The sequence below is a fragment of the Varanus komodoensis genome, unplaced genomic scaffold, assembly GCF_004798865.1.
Source record: "Varanus komodoensis strain SLA01 unplaced genomic scaffold, ASM479886v1 scaffold55, whole genome shotgun sequence".
Lineage (NCBI taxonomy): Eukaryota > Metazoa > Chordata > Lepidosauria > Squamata > Varanidae > Varanus > Varanus komodoensis.
In genome coordinates this window covers 1845999-1871675 of record NW_025336157.1, presented here as the reverse complement: position 1 = coordinate 1871675, position 25677 = coordinate 1845999, and the positions used below count along the sequence as shown (strand labels likewise).

General features: G+C 51.2%; 1 protein-coding gene across 2 annotated transcripts in view; it reads left to right on the top strand.

Moving 5' to 3' along the window:
- Positions 1–14527, top strand: part of CADM3 (cell adhesion molecule 3) — a 91261-nt gene extending 76734 nt beyond the window's left edge. For both annotated transcript variants that reach the window (XM_044448558.1, XM_044448557.1), the window contains 8 exons: positions 170–310; positions 3902–4054; positions 4462–4599; positions 5024–5194; positions 5534–5624; positions 6522–6691; positions 11747–11872; positions 13979–14527. In XM_044448558.1, the coding sequence (XP_044304493.1) occupies positions 181–310; positions 3902–4054; positions 4462–4599; positions 5024–5194; positions 5534–5624; positions 6522–6691; positions 11747–11872; positions 13979–14097 (1098 nt within the window). In that variant the 5' untranslated portion in view covers positions 170–180 and the 3' untranslated portion in view covers positions 14098–14527. The remainder of the gene's footprint in view (positions 1–169; positions 311–3901; positions 4055–4461; positions 4600–5023; positions 5195–5533; positions 5625–6521; positions 6692–11746; positions 11873–13978) is intronic.
- The last annotated feature ends 11150 nt before the right edge of the window (positions 14528–25677 follow it).

Sequence of the window (25677 nt, the reverse complement as noted above, 5' to 3'; positions counted from 1 at the left end):
AAGGATAAAATTACCCAAATTTAAGCCTATCTTCGCGTAAAATTCTTAACAGCAGAAAGCTGGAGAAGGTGTGTTTTAAGAGCGCATGAGCATACTGCCTCTGTCCCTGGGAGAACATATCACCATGAGGACTAGTAGCACTGATTGCCTCTCTTTTGGCCTCTTACAGGGAGTCAGCCTATGACATCAGACGAAGTCGTGGTAGCAGGCTCCAAGGTGGTCCTCCGCTGCGAGGTGGAAGATCCTGATAACTCCTCCCTCCAGTGGTCCAATCCTGCCCAACAGACGCTGTACTTCGGAGAGAAGCGAGGTAGAACCCTGAGGCCCACAGTGCCTGGAGCTGGGAGGGAGCTGGGCCCCAAATGGATTCATCCTAGTCATGCTGTTTCTCAACCCTTTCCCCACTAAAATCTCTCCCGCCATAAAAGAAGCCCCATCCGAAACCCTCCAAAGCAATCGATTGTAAGCCCAGTGAGTCGCCGGCGAATTCTCCCCGGGTTCCTGCTGAAATTAGGTTCTGCAGACCAGAGTCCTTTATCTTTTTTAATCAGACAGGAGCATGTTGTTTTCCCCAGAGCCTGATTTTGAATTTGGACTCGCTGACATCACTGGGAACACATCAAGGCCCAAAGGCCCCCCCCCCCTCCCGCCCTCCAAACATACTCCTCTGATCTGCAAATCGGCACCACGCTCGCTAAAACTCTTGCGAACCACGGGGTTTCTGTTTCCCAAGGGCAAAAATTAGGTGGGTATTTAGCCAGGACACGGCTTAGAAAAATGAGACTCTCCCAAGTCACATATGGGGGTGGGGGAAACACAGCGCCCCCTCCCAAAATCTAGCAGCACAAATGCAGTGAGCAAAAGTCCCTTGAATGCATAGATTTGCATTTGGAAAGAAAGCCGGGTTTTGGGACTAGGGCTACAAACGAGCTCGCCATTTTTCTGGTTCTGCGTGTTTGTTGCATGTTGCTAATATTGGATGTTCAGCTTCAAGGTGATCTCGGCTCTCCCCTTTTTGGGTTCTTTCCCTTTGAAATGGATCCTGGAGAAATTTGTGGCAGGTTTGGGTTCAGATTTCTGCAAATCCAGCCTGCAGATTTTCAGAGGCCGATGCTTTCTGAATCGAGCCGGTCCTGTGGATTGGCAGACTGGTTTTTTATTTTGATTTTTTTTCTCATTTTTGGCGTGTGTGTCGAGGGGAAATGGACAAGGACACGCTCTCCTGTTCCCTCGCACAAATCCGCACATCTTCTCGCTCACTCGCATTAGCACAAGCACACATTTTCAAAGAGGAACAAAATTGTCACGCCTCTCTAAAAAGAAAGGCCAATTCCATCAATGAGCAGACAATGAAACAAAAAATGCCTGACAACCCACAAAACACAGATGGAGCGGAGTTAAGGTCAGCCAGGCATCCCTGCTTCAAACAGAGACGTGTCCCCTGACAGCCCTTCAAACAGGCGGCATGACAAAGAGGGGTACGTTCCTGATAAATAAGGAAAGTTGTGATGTGAAGTCCTTTTATTTTCCCCCCTAATGGATTTTGCCAGGTAAATGATGAAACACAAACTGAGGCTTTCACTGGAGGCCTCAACGCCTGGAGGGGCATGAACATGATCTGTAAGGCAAGATTGTCTATGATCTTTCAGATCACCTATGGTGACTCAGAATTGTCTCCAAGTGACCAGCACTAGAATACAGCTGTTCTTCCTTCTTCTCCTCCTCCTCCTCTCCTTATGCGTGTCCTTTCTGACACATCTCCAAGGCACAAATGCAACATTTTTCAATATATATGTTTGTCTGTTTCTTGTTTAAACTATTTCTCTCTTCTCCCTTCCAAAGCCATTTTGTCCTACTGGGCTGGCTGACAAATTCAAATAAAAAATACATTATTCTAAATGTTTAAATATACACACAGGGAGACCTCCAAAGAGCTATAGGAGCAGCAATCCAATTCCAAATGGAAGGATAAAACTTGTTTAAAAGTTCAGCAGTGAAAGATTAACTGTCTTCAAAACCCAGAGGAAGCGAAACCAAAAAAAAAAAAAGAATAAAAATGCTTTTGTTCAAAAGACGAGAGGGTGGGTGCCTGGGAAGCTTCTGCAGACTGGAAGCTTCACATGTAACCCAGGCATTGATGGGAAAGGGGGATTAAGTGCTTTGCATGTGAACTAGTAACTTGACTAGGGTTCTTTAGGGTTAAAGCTACCCTAAAGAACAGCACAGACTGGAAAACCCTTCACAGCACAACTCCAGGCGAGTAGGAGGTGTCTAGATGGGCATAAAGTAATTTGGAGTCTCCAAGCGGGGGCTGTAAAGTGGAGGTCACAGCAGTGGGCACAGAGGGTGTTTTGGGGTGTCCCGAGGCAGTGGGGGCGGGGGGCAGAGCATGCCGTAACAGTACCTTGGTGTTCCTTCCTCCTTTCCTCAGTTAATGCCTGAAATTGGATGTCCAGCTAAGCAGTGAGATGAAAGAAAAATTGCCCACAATCCCCCAACTCCAGATAGTGACGGGAATCCTAAAAAACCTACGATGCAAGAAACCCATTCATTTATTTATTTGGAATTGCTGTATGCCGTCCCATCGCATACCCTCAGGACGGCTTACGTAAAATAAACAAACACAATACAAATAATACCAATAAAATCCAGATTCACCCTGGCTGCAAATTAAAACCTACAGATGATATTAAAAGTTATTAAAATATTGTTTAAATAAAAAGGTCTTAGCCTGGCGCTGAAAAACAAATGACATTCAAACAAATGTTTCAAAACAAAGAAACGCGTTCCGTTTCTTTCTTGCTTTAAGAACTATGCAGAGATTGCCTCTCCAGTGTTGCTGATCCACAAACTTAGGTTTTTATTGTCTTGCCAAGATCCATTCATATCCGATCAAGTGGGCAGGTTTTCCCTGGATGCGCCGATGCTGAGGAAACTGTTTGCTGAGGACTTAGCTAGTGCATTGCAGAGATGTTAGCTGAAGCTGATATACCGTGTATTGATCAATTGCCTGATCCAATAAATCTGTGGGAAAAGCCCATTGATTTTCATCCTGTAAATCCCAGGAATGTTACAGCTCACCATTTTAATTGCAATGTATCAAAACACATTTTTGATCACCAGTTTGCTGCTTCACCTTGGGCGGAGAGATTGTTGGGTGAGATCCAGGCTGAGTCATACGTAAAGAAGACCCATGGGCGTGAATGGGACTTGTGCAAAGCCGCTCAAGCCCCATGGATTTCAATGGGTCTCGTCAAAGAAAGCCAGCCTCCAGTCCATCAAATTGTAGATCACAGTTTTCCTGGACTGAGCCCAGCAGTTGCAGGCTGGCACAGATGGAGGGATAAGCCACAAGCCACGAAATTTCGAGGAACAGAGCAGGTGGGTGGAAGGGTGGAAGTATTCGCGAAAGGAAACAGGGTTGCCCAGTGGTCAGAGCAGTGGACTGGAACTTGGGAGATCTGAAGTCCAATCCCGGCTCAAACTTAAAGCACACTTGGTGGCTTTGGGCCAATCGGTGCCTCAGCCTGACCTACCTCATAAGGTTGTTGTGAGGATAAAATGAAGAGGAGGAAAAGAAGGCATACCACTCCGGCTTCCTTGCCAAAAAAATGGTGAGATATCAACATATACAGGATGTAGCAGTGAGACATACTCTAAAAGCTTAAAGCAAGGGGGAAAGAACGATAATAGCAACCCCAAAGAAAGAATCATGAGAAAAACCAGCTGTAGTGCAAGGGCCTAGGCCATGAGGACTAGAAGCTTGAAATCGGTTAGGCTGTGGGGGAAAAGGCTGAAATCGGCAATCCCTCCCTCAAGTCCCCCAATACTGTCATGAAAAGCTCCTGGAAAAAAAATTGTCTGCTCGCTTTCCTTTCTCCCGCGCTGCCTCCCCGCTCAGCACTGAGAGATCTTCGCATCCAGCTGGAGAAATCCACGCCCAATGAGCTGACCATCAGCATCGACAACGCCACCCTGACCGACGAGGGGGAATACACGTGCTCCATATTCACCATGCCGGTGCGGACCGCCAAGGCCATCGTCACCGTGCTGGGTGAGGCGCCCTGTGCGGGAGGGGTGGGCATTCGCTCCGCTCGTGGCAGAATGCCGGCTGACCACCCACGGCACACCTGAGGCCCACCTCTGCCTTGCCTGAGTTGACCGAAAGGTGTCTGTTGCGGTAGCTTGCGTGCGCGTGTGTGTCCCCCTCAGTGCTGCTCACACACAGCGGCGAGGAGGGAAACCACTCCGTGTGAGTGGGAAAGCGCCCTTCCTCGCTCTGCCCTGGGCTTCAGAGCCAGAGGAAGCCCAGCGAGAAATCACGAGCCGCTATAGTATTTGCTGTGCGGCTTAGCAAAGCTGACCCCCACCTGCAGAATCCTCCGCTTACGCTGCAGCAGTGGGTTCTCAAAAAATAAGTGGCTAGTCCTCAGTGTCGGATTTCCTCTTCCCCCCTTGTAGGAATCCCACAGAAGCCCCAGATCTCTGGCTACACGGATCCTCTTAAAGAAGGCGAGGTGGCACAGCTGACGTGTGTCTCTTCGGGCAGCAAGCCAGCCGCTGAGCTCCGGTGGCATAAGGGCGGCAGTCCTCTGCCAGGTGAGTGGCGGGCGATCCACCTTCCTTCCCACCTTGGCAAGGCGGAAGCATAAATTTCCCTCCACGATGTCCCTAAATTTTAGTCATCCTCTGGGTCCTACAGACTCCTCTTTTAAAAAGTGTGGCTAAGGGGAAGGAAGGTAAGGTGGATAATTCCTCATGATATCAGCATGAATCTTCAGAAAAACCTAGAAAATAATTGGCGTAACTCCTCTATCAATCAGTGAAAGGGCGGACAAGTAATCGCCTGCGGTGAGTCAGAAATTGCTGCCAGGCGTCCAAGTCTGGATGAACCCGGGAAATATATAATTCGATGCTGAGCACTAGAGGGCACATCGGGCGATGCAAACCCTCCTCTTTCCCCTCCTTACTGTGCTGCACTCCGATCGCCCCAAAACACACATTGCCTCTGCTCCCTCCGCAGGCGAACCTTTAGAGGTAGCAGAGGATTCCAACGGGAAGACGTTCACCGTCCGCAGCCGAGTCGAATTCACCGTCGACAAAGAGGACAACGGCGTGGAAGTCACTTGCACAGTCGATCACGAATCCTTGCAGAACTCTGACAAGTCCGCGTCGCAGAAGATCTCAGTCTTTTGTACGTGGCTGTGGTGAGGACGTGCTTGGCCGGGGAAGGCAAGGGAACCCCAGTTTAAAGTTGGAGACAGCCAAGTGGGCACAGGCATGCTTAAAAATGCAAATTGTCATTATTTTGCTATATGTATATCTTTCCTCCCTCTCCCCCCCTCCCCCCTTCCACATTATTTATCTATCTCTTAATTTATGCAATATAAATTATTGCATTTATATACCACCCCTTTTCCTCTGCAAAGGTTCACAGATTCCCCAAGGCTACCTTCAAGAGGGGGCCATTCACCACTGGGGTTGCCAGACTCCTTTCCTCCCCTCCCTCTGACTTCTTCGACTCTCTTTGCAGACAAGCCGACAGCTAAAATTGAACCCAAACCCGACCAGCCGCAAGAAGGAGCTTCTCTGGAACTTCACTGCGACGGGGATGGAAACCCACTGTAAGCCCCCGCTCCGTCCCATTGGAAAAATGCAAAAAGGCCGCATTTAGATTGCACGTTTCCCGCGAGACAGGCCTTTTTGGATGCGTTTCCCATCAGATAGGCACTTTTGTACCAGGTTCACCCTCCATGCAAATCGGTATTTTATGTGCAGTTTGCAGGTGACATCTGGGTCACTGAAGGATAACGCTGTTCCGGGCTTCCAGTTTGACAGAGAAGTGGGAATTAGGCTGTTTTGCTTAAGAGTGCAACCTGGATGCGATTCTGCCTCAGCCCTGCAAACTTGATTCCATTGCTTGGAGGGCTGTGGGGCTAAGTGGTTGGAGGAGCATCTACTGTACCAGAGGTGTTGGTTACTTATTCATTTTCTGGTCCAATTTAAGGTGCTGATGCCCTATTGTGGGATCTACCTATTTGTAAGCTCATGTACACTTCATGAGGGGCCTTCATGGCCCCTTCCAAGCTACTATTCTATGAAGCAAAGAAAGAGAGTGAGGCTGAAGGGGTCTCCCGGGCCATCTAGTCTGACCCCCGGCTCCAGCCGGCTCCACTCATGACATGCCCACCATGTGCATGTCTAGCCTGTCCTTTGAGCACCCTCACCGATGGGGCTTCCACCACCTAACCAAGCCTTTTGTGCACTCTTCACTCCCAGGCAGTATGGTGCAGTGGTTAGACTGCAGGACTGGGAGCTGGAGATTGGCCATGAAGTTCCCTGGATGGCTTTGTGGCTCTCAGCCTACTTATTTCACAGGGATACCCTCTGATTGCAACGGGGAGGAGGACAACTGTGGAAGCCGCCTTTGACAGGGCTGCTGCTTTTCATTTCATGTTGGGAAGGAGAAAAACTTATTTTGCAGCGGAATGTAAAATAAACTCCTCTTCTTTTGCATGCAGCCCACAAGAATACAAATGGGAGAAAGAGGGTGCCGAGACAGCGTTGTCGGAGGCTCAAGACAGCATCCTTTTCTTCCCCAATTTGAACAAAAGTGACAGCGGGACCTACATCTGCTATGCCTCCAACATTATAGGCGTTTCTGTCGCGAGGTACAACCTGGCCGTTAACGGTAAGTATCGTTTCACAGCACCCTCTGCTGGCTGGAGGACCTTAGTGCAAGCGTGCCTTAATTGCACTTATCCCAATTATCCCAAATGGCATCTATTTACAATCCATGCAGAAGTTGGAATCCATGTGGTCCTTAATCCTTGCATTGGAGGAACTGAACATTTATCCTTCCGATGTTGTAATATTTTAGCTGCAAATTGCCCTCAGAGCTTCGGCTGTGGGTTGGTACAGAAATGAAAATGATAATAATAATGGCAGAAGGGGCATGGAAAATCCATTTGCTGAGTGGGGGTTAACTTTCAGGAAGCAGGTAGATTATTTAAGAGGGACGAGTCGGAGCCTTAAATAAAGATTGTTTCAACGGAAAGGAATGTTCATATCAGACTGCAATTTGTGTGAATTTCTGCAGCAATTTTCGTAAATTCCAGCTGCAATCTGTGCACATTTCCCTGGCTTTTTAAATAGAAGATTACAGTCCGTCTGAGCTGCTTTAGAATTGGAAGCTGTAGAAGAAGAAAAATTCGCTTGCTTTTGGTGATTGAGTTGGCGAAGTGGCAAAAGTCCACCAAACTTGAGTTTCCCGGCCTCATCCATCCCGAGGTTGCATTCGTGACCCACACAGAACATTTCCACAGATGCTAAGACCTGCTTTGATGCTCGGTATTTATTTATGGATCAAAACATTGGAAAAACACCTTTTGTCCTTGCAGATATGGGGGCAAGGTACAAAAGTTTTGTGTGAACACACACACACACACACACATCTGGAAACACTAAAAGGAGAAGATTTTTTTGGCAAGGAAGGCATCAAACAAAACCCATCTGATAACTTGCATAAACCCTCTAAAAGGACAAGGAAGAGCGTTTTGAAGCTCTGGTCGTTTTGGTGCCACAGGGACATGTGCTTTGGTCCCAGGCGTGAGCGCCCACCAAGTTTCTTTCTCTATTCCATTTCTGCTTGTAGTAAAAGTAGTTTAAATAGTGGATGCCTGGCAAATAAGCTCTGGCTCATCTAAATATCTCGCTCTTGGAAACATGGATGCTTGCACGACGTGTTTGAATGAGCCTGCCCACCCTGCACTTGGGAAAAAGACACAAAATTTTTGTGCACAAAATCCAAATGGCTAATCACACCTAGCTCACCACCATGGTTCGCCTTCGTCAGGTTCTGTTCCAGGCAAACCCAACGGAAATCCCCTCTGTTTTCTCTGGGCCTTTCTCCCAGCCAGTAATCATTTGGAGATTTCACAGTAGGCAGGAAGCGAATTTGCCATCATTTCAGCCCCAGGTTACGACAGCAGCCTGCTTTTCTGAGGCCTTTAAAGATTTATTTGGCCACCCAGTGGCTTCAGACGAATCACCAGGGCTTTTGCAGAGTCATTCTTTGCTATGGTCTATCTTTAGCCCTTTTATTTTCTTTGTTTTTGTTAGATTTTACAATATTGAAATCGTATTTTTATTGTCTGTTTTTGTGGACTGTTGTAAAGTGCCCTGAGAATTTCAGCTGTGCGGAAGTACAGAAATTATTATTAGTATTACTACTAATAATAATCTCTCTCACCATTTGAAAAACCCAGATTGTCCCTCCAAGGCTTAGTTCCTGGCAGCAAGAGATTAAGCTGAAAGCCGCTGGTATTTTTGGGCTGGGGGCGTATTTTGGCCACCCTGCTTCCTTCCCAACAGTGTGCCCCCAAGAGGGGGGGACCGCGTGCCCCCAAGAGCTGCTTCAACAAGGAGTACAGCTGCAGGCTAAAAGCATGTTGGTGCCCGTAGTCTCGTCTCATTTAGAGATCTTTCGTCCTCTGGAGGTCAAAGCAATCATGATGCTGTGGCCCATTTCCAGGGCTGAAGAAACAGCGCGAGTGTAATGATTCGTGCAGAGATGCTGACAATTTCCATCCCCTGCCAAGGCCGAGGCTAACAGCTGGGTGGGAGTGGCACCCAAAAGCACCGGTCCTGGCATCCTTCGGGCCCAAACCCTTCTGGACCGCTGCTGACCAGATGCGGAGGGCGCTCTGCTCTGCTCTGCTGCAGCGCTGGAGCTGTGCCACGGCCGTGCTCCCTTCTAGTGAGGCCAGCGTCCTGGGCCCAGGAAAGCCGCCAGCCCCCTGCGGCCTCCCCAGCTGGGCTTCCCGCTCTCGCTGCCAACCTGCCCTTCTCCACCACGGCGGAAAGCCAGGCAGGGCTGTGGACTCTCTGCGTGTCCCGGGTCAGCTTCCCAAGTTCCTGGACCCTCCTCAAGTGGAGGGAGCCCAGCGGTGTCCACAGGAAAGAGGAGCGAACAGGGGTGCTGTGAGTCCTTGGCTGTCTGCAACGATCCCTTCACCTCATTTTCATGTCTCAGCACAAGCTTGCTTCCTTGCCTTCCCCTCCCTCCCTCCCTCCTTCTGTCCATCCATCCATCCTCCCTCCCTTCCTAACTTCCTTCCTTCCTTCCATCCATTTATTTATTTCGAGAACTTCTATGCTGCCCCATTCGCCGAAGCCTCGGGGCGGCTCACAATCATAAATAAATAAACACAATATAAAACAGTATAATTTAAGTCACCCTGGCCAAAGAATAAAATAAATAAATAATATCAACAATTAAAATAACGCTTGAATAAAAAGGTCTTGGCCTGGCGCCGAAAAGCAAATAAAGACGGCGCCAGGCGGACCTCTCTGGGGCGCCACTGCAGAGAAGGCCCTCCTCCGGGTACCCACCCTCCTAATATCCTTCACGGAGGGTTCCCAGAGAAGGGCCTCTCCCGCAGATCTCAAGGGGCGGGCGGGCATATATGGACGTAAGCGCTCCTTCAGGTAACCAGGACCCAAGCCGTTTCGGGCTCTATAGGTCATCACCAACACCTTGAATTGGGCCCGGGCTTCAATGGGCAGCCAGTGAAGCTGATGGAGAACTGGAGTCATGTGAGCATAACGCCCAGTCCCCGTCAGCAGCCTGGCAGCTCTATCCATCCATCCCTCCAGCCTTCTGTCTGTCCCTCCATCCTTCGGAAAAATGCGTACTCTAAAAAATGCACTTTTCCCCAGTTGAAAAGAAAAGTATGTGCATTTTATTTAAATGCCGTTTTTCCCCAACTGGAACTATGCATTTCCCTCCACAAGCTGAAGTGTGGCAATGAGGGTTTGAGGTGAGTGAGGAACACACATTTGTGACACCTTGCACAACACACACGCCCTTTTGCGATATCTGCTATTTCCCAGGTTTGGGAAATAGCAGATATTCCCCAAGAGCTGCATTCCTGATCCCAGTGATGGAGCATTTTCCTCAGTGAAGGCTGCCTCACACTAACATGGTCGTATTTCCGCCCCGCGAAAAGGCCTTCCTGTTTCTCCAGCCATCGGATGGCAGAGAATTGGGAATGCAAGCAAAACCCCAACTCCCAAGTTCTCCAAATTTCACCTTCGATCCCACAGGACTGCAAGCTCCATATTCTACTCTGTAGAGCAGACACGCAGCTCTTTCTCGCTCACTGCTCAAGGCATGTTTCTGCCCGTCTTGCAAAAGCACACTTCTGTTTACACACCGTTTTCATGTAATCATCGACACCTTTGTGACGTGTACCAGAACTGGGAATGTGCTTCTCTTTTTAGGAAGGGGTGTGTGTGTGTGTGCGCACGTGCGTGCGTGCGTGCGTGTGTGCTGGAGATGGGTGGAAGAAGCAACTGGCCGACCAAGTTTTCTAGGAAAGTTGCACCCATTGCTACATTTCCCCCAAAACTTTGCAAGGGGGAGAAATTGATTGATGAATGATTTGCCAGTTGAATCCACTCCCTTTCACCCACCTCCAGTTCTCTCCACCCTCATTTTCATCAGCAAGTGTGTTGAGAAAACGTTAGGCTCAGTGCTAATTAATTCATCCAAACGAGCCAAAGAAAGACTGTGCAGCAAACACTGGAAGAATTCCTCAAGAGAACCATTTTAAGAACAATACTTTGCAAGCTGATTGTTACTGCAATGGCTCAGAAATGTTGCTCCGTTTTTATATAGGCATTGTGGAGTTCCCCTGAGACCAAATTTCATATGCGCTTATTAGAGTTGCTTCTTTTAGCCATTTGCTGTATCGATGGAGGTTGGCAGCTCTCGCTTTGACGTGGGAAGCATGTTGTTGGTTTGGGAAATCTTGGGAGCGGAACTAAGCTGGGTGGGCCATTAATTAGATGAGTCAATTGGAGCTGAATGATCTAGCGAGGGAGTGACGTGGGTCAGGACCTGACACTCCCCGGGAAACTCTCTTCCAAGCACGATCCCACCTTAGTGGCTCTCATGGAATAGGGCGTCCACCAAAAGTGGACCTTCCACTCCTTCTGGACAAAACCTCTCTGCTCACTGGTTTGGACTCGGGGGGCTTCTAAAAGATGCTGGGAAAGCAGATACTTGCGGGGTCTTTTCAGCTGTGGCACCCCAGAGATGTGTGCCAGGTATGCATTTTGTATCAGGCAAATACTTTTAAAATATTTTTGGTGTATTTTAATTGCTGACAGTTTTAATTCTAACTCAGTATCTTAATTTATGATTTTTAACATTGCAAACAGTATTCTAAAAACATAAAATGTGTTCAATCTGGCCACAGTATGAGGCCAGCATGGTTGGTGTTCCTTGAGCAGAGGAGTTAATGGTTTTATTTATTGAAATTGCTTCATAATGTTTTATGGATGTTGATGTCTTTTGTTTAACTGCATTTAAAATGGTTGTAAACTGTCCAGAGAGCCAGGTGGCTATTGCGAGAGCTTATCAAAGCTTGCAATGAATAGGTTGGTTGGTTGGTTGATAGGTAGGTAGGTAGGTAGGTGGATAGATTAGAGGTCCCACCTGCCCCCAGGTAAGACCAACCTGCAAGTCCAATTAGAGTTGAGCCAAACTTGATCCGAAGATGCTCCTTTGTCTCAACTTCTAGACCTGCTTTCAGCTCAGCCCTTTCTTCCATTTCTCTCCCACTTTGCAGAGCCTGAAAAGGTCAGGATGGGAAAGGGAAGCCCATAGCCCAAGTTTAAAATCTGTGGGTTTGTTCTGATCCTTTCCGGCTGACTTTCCGTCCTCTTCCCTTCTGGACAGATGCCAGCCGAGTACCGCACAGCACAGACCCGTACCACGCCATCATCGGGGGAGTCGTCGCCGTGATCGTTTTCCTGCTGCTGATCCTGCTCATCATACTGGGACATTACCTGATCCGGCACAAAGGTAGATTCTGGGCAAGTGGGCACCGTGGCTGCAGCGTCAGGAGAACCCATGTCCTTGCTGGGCAGGCGGTTCCATTGCTTTCGCTTGGGATCGGGGAAGGCGTTTGTCTGGTTCCATTTCAGCGCACCCGTGCCAGTTCGCACGCTTTCAAACCGATGCATCGATCGATACGCCATCAGCCTTTGGGATTTGCCCTTTGCCGGCATGCCAGCGTGCTGATGTGACCAAGCAACAGAGCAACAGCACAAACTAATGGGGAGTGGCATTTTGTGGAACAGGAGAGGTTTTAAGAGATCGCTGCAATCGAACTTGTTACAAGCCTGTTAGTTCCCATTGGTCTGTCGCTCTTCCCTCACCACTCTGGCCTTCGGCACCATTTCAAACCAAAGCCAGCCAGCCAGCCAGCCAACCAGGGTTCCTGCTGGCAGCCGGGCACAACCCATCAGGGACCATCTGGCTGGCATGCAACCATTGCCGCACCATGTCGCCACGTCAGGTTTGGCACCCGCTGACCAGCCAAGGCAAATCAGTGTGTTGCCCCCTTCCAAGCACCTCCCAACCTAGGCTGAGGAATGTTTGATAAGGGGCGACTTCATTTTTACAATATCTCCTCTTCTTTCTTTCCCTTCTTGTTATTTCCCAGTATAAGGCCCTCTTCATTTCATGATAGAATGTCCGCTTCTCGTTGTTTCATCACATAATGGGGCAAAGGAGGGGGTGTGAATGGGGCGGGGGAAGGCATGGAACTGGGACTCAGTACAGCAGACCCGTTGGAACACCTCCATCCCCTGCAGTCAAATGGGGGTGAGAGTCTGGCAAGGATGCTGGGGCACGGAATGGACCTCTCCGCCCTTCCTCTTTAACAATCCAAGGACCATTCCAGCTCTTGGAGCACCTTCTATTGGTTCCAACCGCTGGTTTACCTGTTTTGACTCACCTAAGCAGAGGGGGGTCTTTCCCAGCCTTCCCCCCACATGCCTGCTCCCGTTTCATCTCAAGGGATGCCACAGATGAAGCTGCTGGGTGCCAACCAGGTCTGCCAGCCTAGCAGGGTTGTGTGCCAAGCACTGCTCTGCTGCACAGCAGGGGTCCTTCTCAGGATGGACGCCAAATCCGGGGTGATGCTTGCCTCGTACAACGGGGAGCGTTGGCCCACAGGGTCGGTGCCAGCTCCGGGGTTCTGCAGGCCACCTGAGCAAGGAACCCTCCTCAGATCTGTCCCCTCCTTGAGTCCACCTTCACGGCCACCAGCTGCTCAGCCTCTTTCTGGCGGAAGGCCAGGGAACAAGTCAGCCTCTGCCGCACCTTCTCATCACCACCTGGGCCAGAATAGGAGGTGGGGAGATGAGCAGGCTGTGGTGGTGGCGAGGAGAGGTCTTGGCTTGTGGACCCACTGCCACCCTGCCCATGGGCCAGAAGAGTCCGGCCCCCTTCCGGTCCATGGGCCAGAAGTGTCCGGCCCCCTTCCTGCCCATGGGCCAGAAGAGTCCGGCCCCCTTCTGGTCCATGGGCCAGAAGAGTCCGGCCCCCTTCCTGCCCATGGGCCAGAAGAGTCCGGCCCCCTTCCTGCCCATGGGCCAGAAGAGTCCGGCCCCCTTCCAGTCCATGGGCCAGAAGTGTCCGGCCCCCTTCCTGCCCATGGGCCAGAAGAGTCTGGCCCCCTTCCAGTCCATGGGCCAGAAGTGTCCGGCCCCCTTCCAGTCCATGGGCCAGAAGTGTCCGGCCCCCTTCCTGCCCATGGGCCAGAAGTGTCCGGCCCCCTTCCAGTCCATGGACCAGAAGTGTCCGGCCCCCTTCCTGCCCATGGGCCAGAAGTGTCCGGCCCTCTTCCAGTCCATGGACCAGAAGTGTCTGGCCCCCTTCCTGCCCATGGGCCAGAAGAGTCCGGCCCCCTTCCAGTCCATGGACCAGAAGTGTCTGGCCTGTGAGCTCCTAAGGAGAACGCCTGATCGTCTCCATGTTGCTCACGGAGTGCCAGATCCCGCTGCTTTGTAGCCGTGCTCACGAGGCCTTCGGTGCCGAGCGTAGCAGAGACCTGAACTGCGTTTGGCAGCCTTTCTCTAATGATCCTCCCTGTAGCTCCCTTCCACTTTTGTCCCCACGCAGGCACCTACCTGACCCACGAGGCAAAAGGCTCAGACGACGCCCCTGATGCCGACACGGCCATTATCAACGCCGAGGGAGGGCAACCCAGTGGGGACGACAAGAAAGAGTACTTCATCTAAGCAGGGGAGGGTGGGGCATGGCAGCAGGGGGGGAGGAGGAGGAGGAGGAGGAAGCAGCGAATCGGAACCCAGCCTCAACTGAACGACAACGGAACCCACCCAACCAAACGTCTATGGAATTTCTCTCGCGCCCAGGAAAGTGTGGACGGGACAGACTGGGAACGTGGTGGGAACCGGAATCGGCGATGGACACCGAAGGAGAGAGGAGAAAGGAGGGGAAGAGTGAGATCAGCTTGGCTCACAGCGCTTCTTTGAACTTGTATAAAACATTGTTAGTAAACGGAAACAAAAACCACACACACACACACACACACGAACATTGAGAACCCCTCAAAACACACACAAAGCAAAAAGCAACCCCTCTTCCTGCTTGCTTGTACCTACATATCTACGGCTGCCGTTCTAGCACTAAACACACTAAGCTGAAGAGTGAGTGGCAATACCTTTTCTTCCTTCCCCCTTTCTCCTTTTCCCCCAATTTTGTCCTTCCTTTCAGCTTGTTCCGAGGCTGTTTTTCCCCCTTCCCCCCCGTTCTTCTCTTTTGATGGTGAGCTCTGTTTTTGGCTTTTCTTTTCCCTTTCCTTTCTTTTTAAAGAAAGATCTCGGTTCTTGTTGCCTTCTGTTTCAAATGTCTCGATGGGGACGGGGGGTGTGGGATTTTGCGGGGTTTGGTTGGTGTACCTCTGATTTCTTTGGAGTTGCTCTGCGTTTTGGTTTCGACCTGAAGGATAAAATCAACTTGAGAGAGCAGGTGGGGATGGGGCGGGGGGCAGAAGAAATAAGGCAGGCATGAGCCCCAGAACCTCTTGAACCTGTCCCAAATGTATCTGTGAGCCTGGGGGTACAAAATTCGGACAGAGGACAGACATGGAGCCAATGAAGTCAGGGCAGCTAATGAGAAGTGATGCCATGTTGGTATCACAGGACTGGTACCTGTGTTGTCATCAGGATCTGGGGAGATCCACATCAACCCCCTTTTAACCCCAAATGGGGGCCCTAACCAAGACCCTGTTCATGGTTGCCACTTCCTTGGGTCCTCTGCCATAGCCTTGATTCGGAAAGCCTGATGCAGCTCATGGAGGACAGAAGAACCGGGAGCCAGGAACCCGGGAAGCAAATAAGAAGAACAATAATGTTGATTTTATCCTTCTCAGTGGGTTGTTTCTCCAGTGGAGTCTCTTTGTTTGAGAGGAGGTGTTGTATGGTGTGTGTACCAAGGGGCGCCAGCTACCTGATTTGGTCCCCACCCAAACCCAAGGGCCCCCCAAGAGAGAGGTACCCCCTGGTTCCTTCGAGCGTTCAGCTGTGCGGACGCCAGACCCGGGAGCAGCAGGGGGTTGGACGGGAAAGGCCCTCAGCCACGATTTCTCAGTGCAAAGGGTATGACCTACCCACCCGTGTCTTCCTTGGGCTAGAAGAGAGGAAGGGGCCGTCAGAGCAAGAGGGGTCCTTCGGTGCGTGGGGAAGTGGGATTCTGAGATGGGCCAGAGTCGGGCTTTTACAGCCCGTGGTTCCTTCAGGTGGACGGGCCCTGTGTGTTTTACCCTGACCCCAAGGAGCAGTGGGAAGTGAAGACCCTCGGATCTTCTGCTCCTTGTGAATGATTCTCGTGCCCCTCTGTTGGCACAGCCGTGGGATCCCGGAAGGGTAAATGGGTGCCCGGCCGCAATCAGGAAACGTCGTGTGAGGGGGAGGCCCGTCTCTTACAGGGTCTCCAGATGGCATTATGCAGAGGATCGTGGCCTTTGCGTAACGCTCCGCCACTCAGAGAAGGCCGGTTGTGCAAGGGTGGAGTTCTTGCTCTTGGCCTTTTGTCACAAAAGCCTTCCTTGTTCGTCCGTCCGTGTTCGTTTCGTTTCGTTTTAAAATTGTGTAACTGCTGACATCGTTCTCGCGCTTTCCTGGGAAACCTCCATGGGGCCAGAAAGCTGATAACGTTTCAAATGTAGCAAATGCAGACATGTGGGGCTAGTCCTTCTTGCCAAAAAAGGGGGCGAAATCAGACCATTCCGCTTTTAAGGTGCCCAGGATCAGTAGCTCACATGGGATCTCTGGTGGAGAGATGAATTCTGGTCCCTCCAAACTCCGTGTTTCCATCTTCCATTTTCAGGAGGATGAAACACATGCAGATAGCCGCGCGAGGGACGCAAGCACTCCTAGTTTGGCAGTTCTGTGGCATATTCGCAGTTCCATATTCCACCTCAAATGCAGAGAAACATGTGATTTGCATTGTAGTATCTTGCCAAGGGTGATTATTGAGTTTCTATCTAAGATTGCTGAACAGTAGTTAGGTATTTTTCTTTGCAAATGTAGGTTGGCTGGAGAAAAGGACCACTGAGGTTATCCAAGGATTCCCGCAGTCTCACTGCAAAATATTCCCACATGTGTGGAAAGGGCAATGCCTTCGCAAAATATAACCTAGACACTCTCCAGCGTGTGTCTGTCTGTGTGTCTGTGCATCTTGGTGTCCGTGTTTTTCCATGTTCGGCATGGTACGGGATAGCGACGTTGGAGAAATCCGTGACGGAGTCAGGCGTGTCTGAATTTGGAGGCAGACTTAGCTTTCCCAGCTGCACAAAGTCGGTGGGGCTCACAGCCTGACGCTTGTGCACGCGCGCACAATTCTGTGCAACTTGGGCCGGAGAAGAAAAGGCAAAATTAAACACAATGCAAAATGCACGCCTGTTGAAGGTTGCATTTGCACGTCTGGGCCAAGTCACACTTTTCTGGAGAGCGGATGTGTGCAAATGCCTTCGGATGCGTTTGTGCAGAGCCAGAACCTGCACGCTGGCAGTTGGCAGAGGCAGCGTTGGCCCCCGAAGTCTGAAAATGGCCACTGCAGTGACTTAACCTCCATTCACAGAGCAGGTGAGGTGTAAGCTTGAAATGAGGGGTTCCAGTTTTATGTTTCCCTCTTCACCCTAAAATATGAGTGCTTCTGGAGGCCCTTCGGTGGAACCGATAGGGGCGAGATTCAGGATGGACAAAAGCAGAACTTCTTCATAGAAGAGCCTGTTGGACTCACAGCTGGGTGATACGAGCCCCTCCGTCGTGTGGTTCTCAAAAGGGATAGAAACTTGGCACTCTGTATTTTGAACCCTGGGTGCGTCTAACCTAGCAGTTCTTTTTCATGGGCATCAGCCACAGACCTCCAGAAAGCTGGGTAAAAAGAGAGCATCAATTTGCATGATCTATCCATATGCTAATTTCCAGGGTTGGATGAATGTTTGGGAATAAACACAAGAGTTAAACAGAAATGCAGCACAAATGCCAAGCAGAGAAGGGAGAACTGGAAAAGGGTTGAGCTCACAGTCCAAGCATGAAATTATGTACTAGCATGTTTAAAAAATGCATTTCAAAGTGGACTTTAAAACACACGCAAACATTCCAAAAGTGATTGCAAGTTTAGAGTTGTGCTACCATTTAAAAAATGCTTTCCAAGTCCCGTCCGGGGACACAAATTGGACCTGTTTTGATCCTTTGCAAACTGAAACAAATCATGCGCAGCATGAAGGCTTCATGGCTTCCCTTCTCACACAGATCTTGTGGGGTGGCCCTTGAAATATGGCTGTATCTATTGGCTTTAGATAGAGGATGGCTCTCGGTTACATAGGCCACCTGGCCCCATAGGATGCAAGCCACGGACTTCCCATCGCTTGTTCTTTAAAACCGCTCACTTGGCCACACACTAGTGGGAACTTAGGAGTGTTTTTCTTATTCCAAACACAGCTTGGAATAGGATGGATGAGTTATTCCATCCTAACTTTGCATCTATCCTATAGATTAGCATATGGACGTTGCTGCCCTCTCGGGATGTGTGAGAATTTCCTGCTCGCGAGCAAACCCGTGAACCTGCCCTCTTCGGTGAGCGCATTTCCAACAAAAGCGTTCGCCACTTGCCAGGCTGAAGGTTCTCCCTGGATCTGCTCAACTTTTCCTTGTTCGATTTTGCGCAAATTTCCCTGGCAGGCTGAAATCTCCTTTCGCAGTTGCAAAAAGAAACGGTGCCTGGACATGTAGGGGACAACTTTACCTGTCCATTGGGGCTTGTGGACTGAGCTGGAAGGCTTCACCCCGGCGGCTCACCTGGCTGGCGAACCCCAGGAGAGAGACAGCCAGGCCTTTTCTTGCGTGTGCCGGGGTCAGAGAGACCGAGAAAGCGCGCGCGTGCGCGTGTGTGTGTGTGAAAGTGATGGAGTGGGCTTGTTGCTCTAATTAGAAGGGAGATCCCTGGCACAGTGGGCTTAACGACAGTTTTAAAACCCTTGTTGTCTCTCTCAGCACAAAACAATTACTTGTCCTTTGAAACCTTTCCTGCTACCATGCACATTAACGAAAAGCTTGCCCACCCCACCCTGGTGTCGCACGCTGCGCACGGAGCGCCGTCACCGCCTTGCAGCTGACAGCAAAGTAATGACTTCACTTCCCTCTCCCCCCCATCGCCCGCCCTCTTCCCACAAGTGACTAAGAAGCCACGGTTTCTGTTCTCGCACCAGGTACACTTGGTGAATTTCAACGTCAACCGAACCTTGCGGATGTGACAGCCACCCACATAGCTGTTAAAAACCAGGGAGTGTGGATTTAGTGCAGCTGTTTTGGAGGGCTCGTGTTGACAGCTAGGAGGTGGGGCTGGAGCAGGTCTTTGTGATACACAGCAAACAGCTTTGGCTGCAACAAAGAAAACAACCCGATTTCGTTTTTTAGCAGAGTTCCTCTCAAACCGTGCTGTCTAATTCTCTTTTTGTCTCTTGTTTCTTTTCCAAGCAGACGACATTAAAAGAAACTGGCCAGAGAGTTTCAGTTGAGCAAACTTTGATCTAACTGCACTCATATGGACTAGGAGCATGGGTATTTCCTGGCAATTTCTGAGGAAGAGAGGCCTTCTGGAGCTCAGTTCCTCCCTTTCCTATGAAAGCCCTGGGTTTTTCCCTGCCTTCAGCAGGAATACCTTTCCATGAATGTCTCCAATGTGCAGATTTTATGATGATTAATAGGACCCACAAGGCAAGCTCCTCTGTATAAATACGAAATCACATGATTTCATTGAAGCACTAATTAGATGTTAATGGGAAAGCCAGGAAATGATCTTTTCCTCACCACACACTTACTCCAAAACACTGCGTGTATTTTTTGGAGAGCAGTCAGCAGGAAGGAAAAGGTGACAGGGCGAGTCTGAATCGATATCAGCCAGGACAGGACTGCTTGGCTTGGTTCTGAGTTCTCCGTAAGGGATCCGTGCAGCTCTCTCGCAGGAGTGACTTGTCTGGCCCCCAAGAGCCAGTGGGGAAGGAAGAAAAGCGGGGGGGGGGTGAATGAGAAAGAGAGATGGGGAGCAAGGAAGAGGAGAAGCAGGTAGCCCCGCCCACTTCAGCCTCTGGCCCCTCCCACTGATGCCCGTGGCCCCGCCTCCCCATGAGCAGGAGTGCCGCCCTTGAAACCCCCGGCGCCTGCTTCGCCTTTCCTGGACGTGGTTATTAGTCTTGTCCCTCCCAAAGAACCCAGGACAATGTTCTGCCCGCTCCCCCTTCACAACAACCCTGCGAGGAAACCACCCTTCAGGGAAAGCATATAATCGCCTTCCAGAAAGGAAGACGCATGCCGGTGTTGACCTTATTGTTCAAACACTGGGACAAGATTGTTCCTAAGAGACAAGCCGTTAAATTGTAAACCTACAAAAATTTATTGAGCTTTTTATCCACCGAGCATGAAAAGACGTGACTCAATGGCATTTCCTGGCCTGTTGTCATATAACTTTAAAAAATGAGGACGTCAGCTTTGGATGGATGGGGTATATTCTGTGGGAGCTGGAACAGCGAGGCAGCTGGCCTACCCCATTCCCAATTTTGTTTCAACTTTCACTGGATATTCTGGGAATATTGGCCATCTACCTTGGCATCTGATGCCATTTGAAATACAGACCTCCGTCTCTATAGCCACCCATCTTCTCCAGTCCCTAGATCAATCACACTGTTAAAATATATTTGATTCATCATTAAATGAAATTATTATTAATAATAATACGACCCAAGCCACCCCCATTTCATGGCATCACCCCAAATTGCTCAGATCGCTGGTAGCTGGGAGAACTTCAGTCAACAGACGCTGCTCTTTGCCCTCCGTGTCCTGGAGCAATATCACCAGTGTGAGCCATTTTGCCTCTGCCTTCATCCTCTTTCGGAGAAGTTGGTCTTCACCTGCGTTTCTTCTGGGGATCTTGTGTTGGTGGATCACCTTACGCAGTGCAGCTTTCATTGGGAGTCTCGCAGGAACGCTCTGGGGTGCTCCATGGTCCTGAGCCCATTTTCAAGATGGGGCTCAGCACGGCGGAGAGCTCCCCAAAGCTCCAGAGGCGTGTGGGCACGGGAGTCGGGAATCCTTCAAGCTCAGCTCTGAGATACGGAAGCCGTAGTTTACTCAAGGAAGTATGCCTTGCGACATACAGTGGCCAAGGTGTGGACCCCAGGGGTGGGGTTATGCAGATTAAAGGGGTGGGGCCATGCAAATGTCAGTAGGGTCAGCCATCACTGGGGGCAGAGGACAAGATCAGTGGTTCTCCAGGCTCGGACAGGCCTCTCAAGGAAGGCGCCATGTTTGCATGCTGCAAACAAGGTTTTTCCGAGCTCTCCAAGTCCTGCAGAGCATTTGGTAGCTCCAGGATTGGCGGCAGACATGCCCTGGCTTTCCATCCTCCTGGACTGCAGATCCCACCAAAACAACCCCAAATTCCCCTCTTGGCATCAGATTCCAGAGCACAGCAGTGGAAAGGACCAAACTCAGCAAAGCAGCGGGATGGGGAAGGGCTCAAGATGCTGTTCTGTCTGGGTAAGACTCGTGTGAGGCCCCCAAAAGCGGCTGGGATGCATGCAGCTTCCCTGCTTTCTGGAACGAATCCGCCCTGTCCCTTCATTCTTATCCATCTCTTCCTGGGTTAGCATCTCCCTCATTATTCCATGCTGTTGTTTTAAAGCCCACCCAAATTACCCCCCCCCCGCCAAATGTATAACTTTCCCCAAAATAGTGGTGTTCCAGGAAGCTAGCCAGGTTGTTCCGCTTTCATCCTCACTGCTCCCCTTGAGTGGCTGGTAAGACCCACCAAAGCAAGGAGTGCGCAGAATCCTTGGAGGTATTTTGCCAGCCTGCTCAGCTGGCATCAGAAATGGGCATAACTGGGTACCAGCCGAGGCCCCAGTCCAGTTGGGGGGCCTCTGCCAGCTTTGGGAGACCTCACACCCTCCTGCTCCACCAAGAGCTTCTTGCCTGCCTGCTTGGAACAGGCAAAGCAGGGGTGGGGAGTTGGGAGAAGGAGCAAGGAAGGTGCCTATCTCTCCCTTCCCATTCCCTTTGCAGAACGGGTTGGTGATGGAAGCTCCGAAATGGCTTGCAGAGGCTCAGATGTGTGTCCACCCAGTTCTTCTGCCATCCCACAACCCTCCTGTTTTTATTTTTATTTTTATTTTTATTTTATTTCCTAAGAGCTTTTGAAAAGCAATAAAACTTCTTTTTACACCAGGAGGCTTTCACGGTGCGAAATTCAGAGTTGCCCTCCAAACTGATTATCCAGAGAATGAAACCTGCCACGACATTGTCAGCTTGCAACAGAAGGGGAAGTGGACAGGAAAACCACCAAGGGCATTTTGCCCAGGAATTCCCGCTAAACCTCGCCAGTGTTATCAAAACACCTTTGGACACTGTGAATTCTTGGCTTTCCTCCTCCTCGTGCCCCCGCCCAGCTCCAGCGGGGATCTCCAAATTCGCCTCGCTTTGCAGTGCAGCTCAGGAGGGCAAATTTGAAGCTGTGGTGCGAGGTAACCAGCAGCTGGTTTTCTTAGTGTTGGGGAAATCGAGCTGCGTGGAAATCTAGGCTGTGTTGCGATGGTTACTTTGCACGGCATACATGCCTCTTAGCAGAATTCTGGGTGCTTCCCTTTGGCAGGAGTTTAGCACACTCTCTGCACGCAGAAATAGGAAACCTCCAGGGCAGGGGCAAAGTCCCAATTCCCCGTCTGTGGACGACCCGCTTCCCCCAGTCACAGATCAACATGCTCGTTTCTCGGCTGTTACTGCTGTTTGATTCCTCCCCCTTAGGAAAGCTGAAACTGCTTCCCCCAAGGTTTGATGGTTAGTCAGAAGAGGCTGCTATTTTTAATCATTTTGGTCCGCCTGTTTTGCCTCGGGGAGACCCCTCCGGAATGTGGTCCCCAAAAGTGAGTTGCTCCCCAGGTTGAAAGAGGCTTCCCGGTCCCATCTGCACACATGCTCTTGATCTCCAGTTACCTTTTGGGGTCTCCCTCAGGGAGACCAGGATGAAAAGGTCCCGGACAGGCGCAGGTGAAACCAACTTCCCTGCCATGGTAGAGTCTGAAGCAGTATTCCGGGAAGACCCGCGAGGCCTGGAGCCCCGAATCATTCATTTGAGCCCCACATCTCCAGGGGGCCCTCTCCCCTCCCCCTGAGCTGCCCAGGGGGCCCGGAGACTTCTGATCCAAGCCAGCTTTTGCCCCCATGGGCCCCCCTCCTGTTGCCCTCTGGTCCTTTCTCCCTGCGATTTTTTCCTGAAATGCAGTGCCTTCTCCCCCCGTCCATGAACCCCTTTTTGCAAACAGGGGTGTCCTTAGGAGACCCAGACCTTTACAGACACACCCGTTGAGCCAGTGCAAGTTTGTGTGTTTGGGAGGGGAGTCGGAGCCTCAGAACTCTGTAGTACCTGGCCTCACCCCGAGGTGGAGCCCACCTCCACGTGCAAACCTCCACGGTGCACCTGGAAGCTGGTGTTCCTGGCACATGTGTGGGCGCCAGATGCCAGTGCGCTGCTCATCTTCCCTCTGGGCCACCTGGCTAGAAACTCTGCCAGATGTGCTTCCAGGTTGGGGCTGTCAGGTGAGTGAAAAGCACAGGCTGAGCTGTGGTGAGATCCGGGCGGCTTTTCAGTGTGTGCAGCTTGAAAAAGGAAGCCTAGTATGGTCAGTTTGTTTTGCTTCGGGAGTTTCTGCAGGACACGTGATGGATGTGCCCCGAAGAGGCAAGGATGGCCCTACCGCTGGGTAAACTGAGGCAGCTCCTCGGGAAGCTGATTTCAGGGTGTTATCAAAGGGGAGCAAGCTGTTTATATTGTTGTTGTGATGGTCGTCGTCGTCGTCGTTTCAGTGAGACGATGCTTGTGGGACTGTCTTCTGTAGGAGACAGAATAATTCGGCTTACCTCTTGGATGGGGGGCATTTGCGGCCCCATCCTGGGCAACGAAATGTGTGGGGCGAGCCTGCATCACCTTTGGCATGAGAATTGCTTTGCGTCCACAGGTCTGCCTCTGTTTTTACCCATGGCAGTCTGGGGGCTGTGAATGTGAATCCCCCTGGTCTCTTTCGCTCCAGGGGCAGGTCTATATTTTAGCTCGATTGTCTGGATGCATTGAACCTGCAGTGCTGCTGGCTCTGCTCTCCGATTCAGCTGATGCTCAAGGCCAGGGGTGCAGAGTCGAGACTTTGGCTGCAGAACCAGGGTGGCCGGCCGAAGGATTTGGAGCCAATGACCCTCCAATGGAGTGAGGCTTCTGATTCACCCCCTGTGGCAAAGGGGGATGGAGCCAACAGCATCACTGCAGGGGGAATGAAACTGCTTAGGTTGGAAAAATGAAGCCTATTTCTTAGTTAAAAAAAAAAAATCATCGGTTCTCTCCTGACTGTTTGCTTTAAAGCTCATTGTTAGAACTTTGTTTCTCTCTGCAAAGCTTCCAGCTTGCGTGAGCAGAGAGAAAAGCTTTTCAAAAATCGCCCTCAAAGGCTTGGTGATCAAAAGACAAATGGCAAGAATCCAAGATGTTTACTGCATCCCGAGCAGATCCAGGATTGTGACGGCAGCGTCCCGATCCTGGGTGCGCGTCGCGTTGGGGATTTTGGAGGGGGGGGCGCTCACTCAGTTCGTGGCTGTGGGGCTTTGGTTTGGATGTCCTCCTTCTTTTACGGATGGTGAGATTGGAGCAGGGGCAGACGTGGGTAAGAAGGTGGGGCCCAGGATGCAGGATCCGGCCAAGCCCTGCATTTTGTTTCCAGCAGCCTGGGATATGCACCCAGGGGGCAGAAAGCGTTTGGGGCCGAACGCTAAGCTCAGTTTAGCTGCAGGGTGTGAGTCCTGCTTAGCCACCAAGATCTCCCCGTTTTTCTATCCCACGGGATTCATACGTGTTCCCAAAACCATTGTGGTTTAGAGTGGGGCACACGAGCTCAGCCCCCCGCCTTCTGTGCTCCGTTGCCGATCCTTGTGTAGCTCAATCTAAAAAAAGGGTGGGGGACTAAAGAGAAGGAGCCTTTGTAAAAGCTGCTTAAGGAGTCTGCTCTAGCCATCAGGCAAGCCGGACTCAACCCCCAAAACACGGCCGACTGTTCTGGGGCAGTTTAGGCAAACTGGGAATTATTTATTTCTGCCTTTCTTTGCAGTGTATGGATCCCCCCCCCCAAAATGCCGCCCATGAGGGGGGCACCTGGCACCCGGGCCTCCCCCAGTGCCCCCCCCGTGCCGGAGCCTGCGACTTCTCACTCTCTGTTGCGCATGCCCTCGCACAGTATATGCACGTGTGTCGCCGAGTGCGCAGGGAGCATGGGTGCGCCTTTTCCGTGTGTTCCACGTGGGGGGTGATGACGCGCAGCTGGGGCCTTGCTTGAACCCGATTGCTGGCTGGAAGTCGCGGCGATGGCCGGGGAGGGACACCGTCTCTTCCGACTGATGGGAGAGGTGTTCTTTTCTACCACGCGTATTCTGCTCTCTCTCTCTCTCTCCCCACTCCCCGTCTCAGGGTGCAAGGCCGACCGGAAGCCTCCGAAATTTGCTCAGGACGGTGCCAGGCCCGCTGACACAGCTTCGCCTTTGCCGCCAGTGGCTTGACACCCCTTGTGCAAGGAGGACAAGCCGAGGGTGCCGAGGAGAGGCTGTCGCGGGGCAGAGGCGGTATTTCTTGCTTTGAACCAGCAGGGGGCCCCCGTGTGGCCTCTGATGGAAGGAAGGGCGTTGCGGAAGGGGCGCCACCGGTTCTCTGTTCATCTCCCACCTCCTCCTCGCTGTGCTTGTCGCAGGCTGCTGGCTTGCTCTGGGTGCTGCTGCCAAGGGGGGGCTCACTTGGGGGGCAGTCTGGCCGTGACAGCATTGAGGAGACTTTAAGCCCAATGGTGGGCCCCCTGCTCTGGAACATGGGCCTTGGCCGATGCCCCACGAAGCCGGCCACAATCCCAGCTGTGGGGTGGGCAGATGGAAGATTAGCATCTTTCCAGGCGCTCTGGAGGCAGGCGTGGTTGGTCAGTGTTTGGGGCCCACACCGCGCGAGGCAACCCCGACCCCGATGAGAAAGAGGGTGAGGAACAAGAGCAGCTGTTGAGGAAGGCGGGGAGAAGGCAGGCCTACCAAGGGAAGGAGCTGGGAATACCAGATTCGCCCCCTGAAAATGAGGCCAAACACTGGAATGGGCCCGAAGACCTGAACGCAGTGCTGAGAAAGCCCAGGTCCCTGTCGCAATTTTCCAAGAATCAGGGAGCAGTAAGATGGCATCCTACAAATCGCCTTGGAGAGAACATAAGTATCAAACACGTTCTTTCC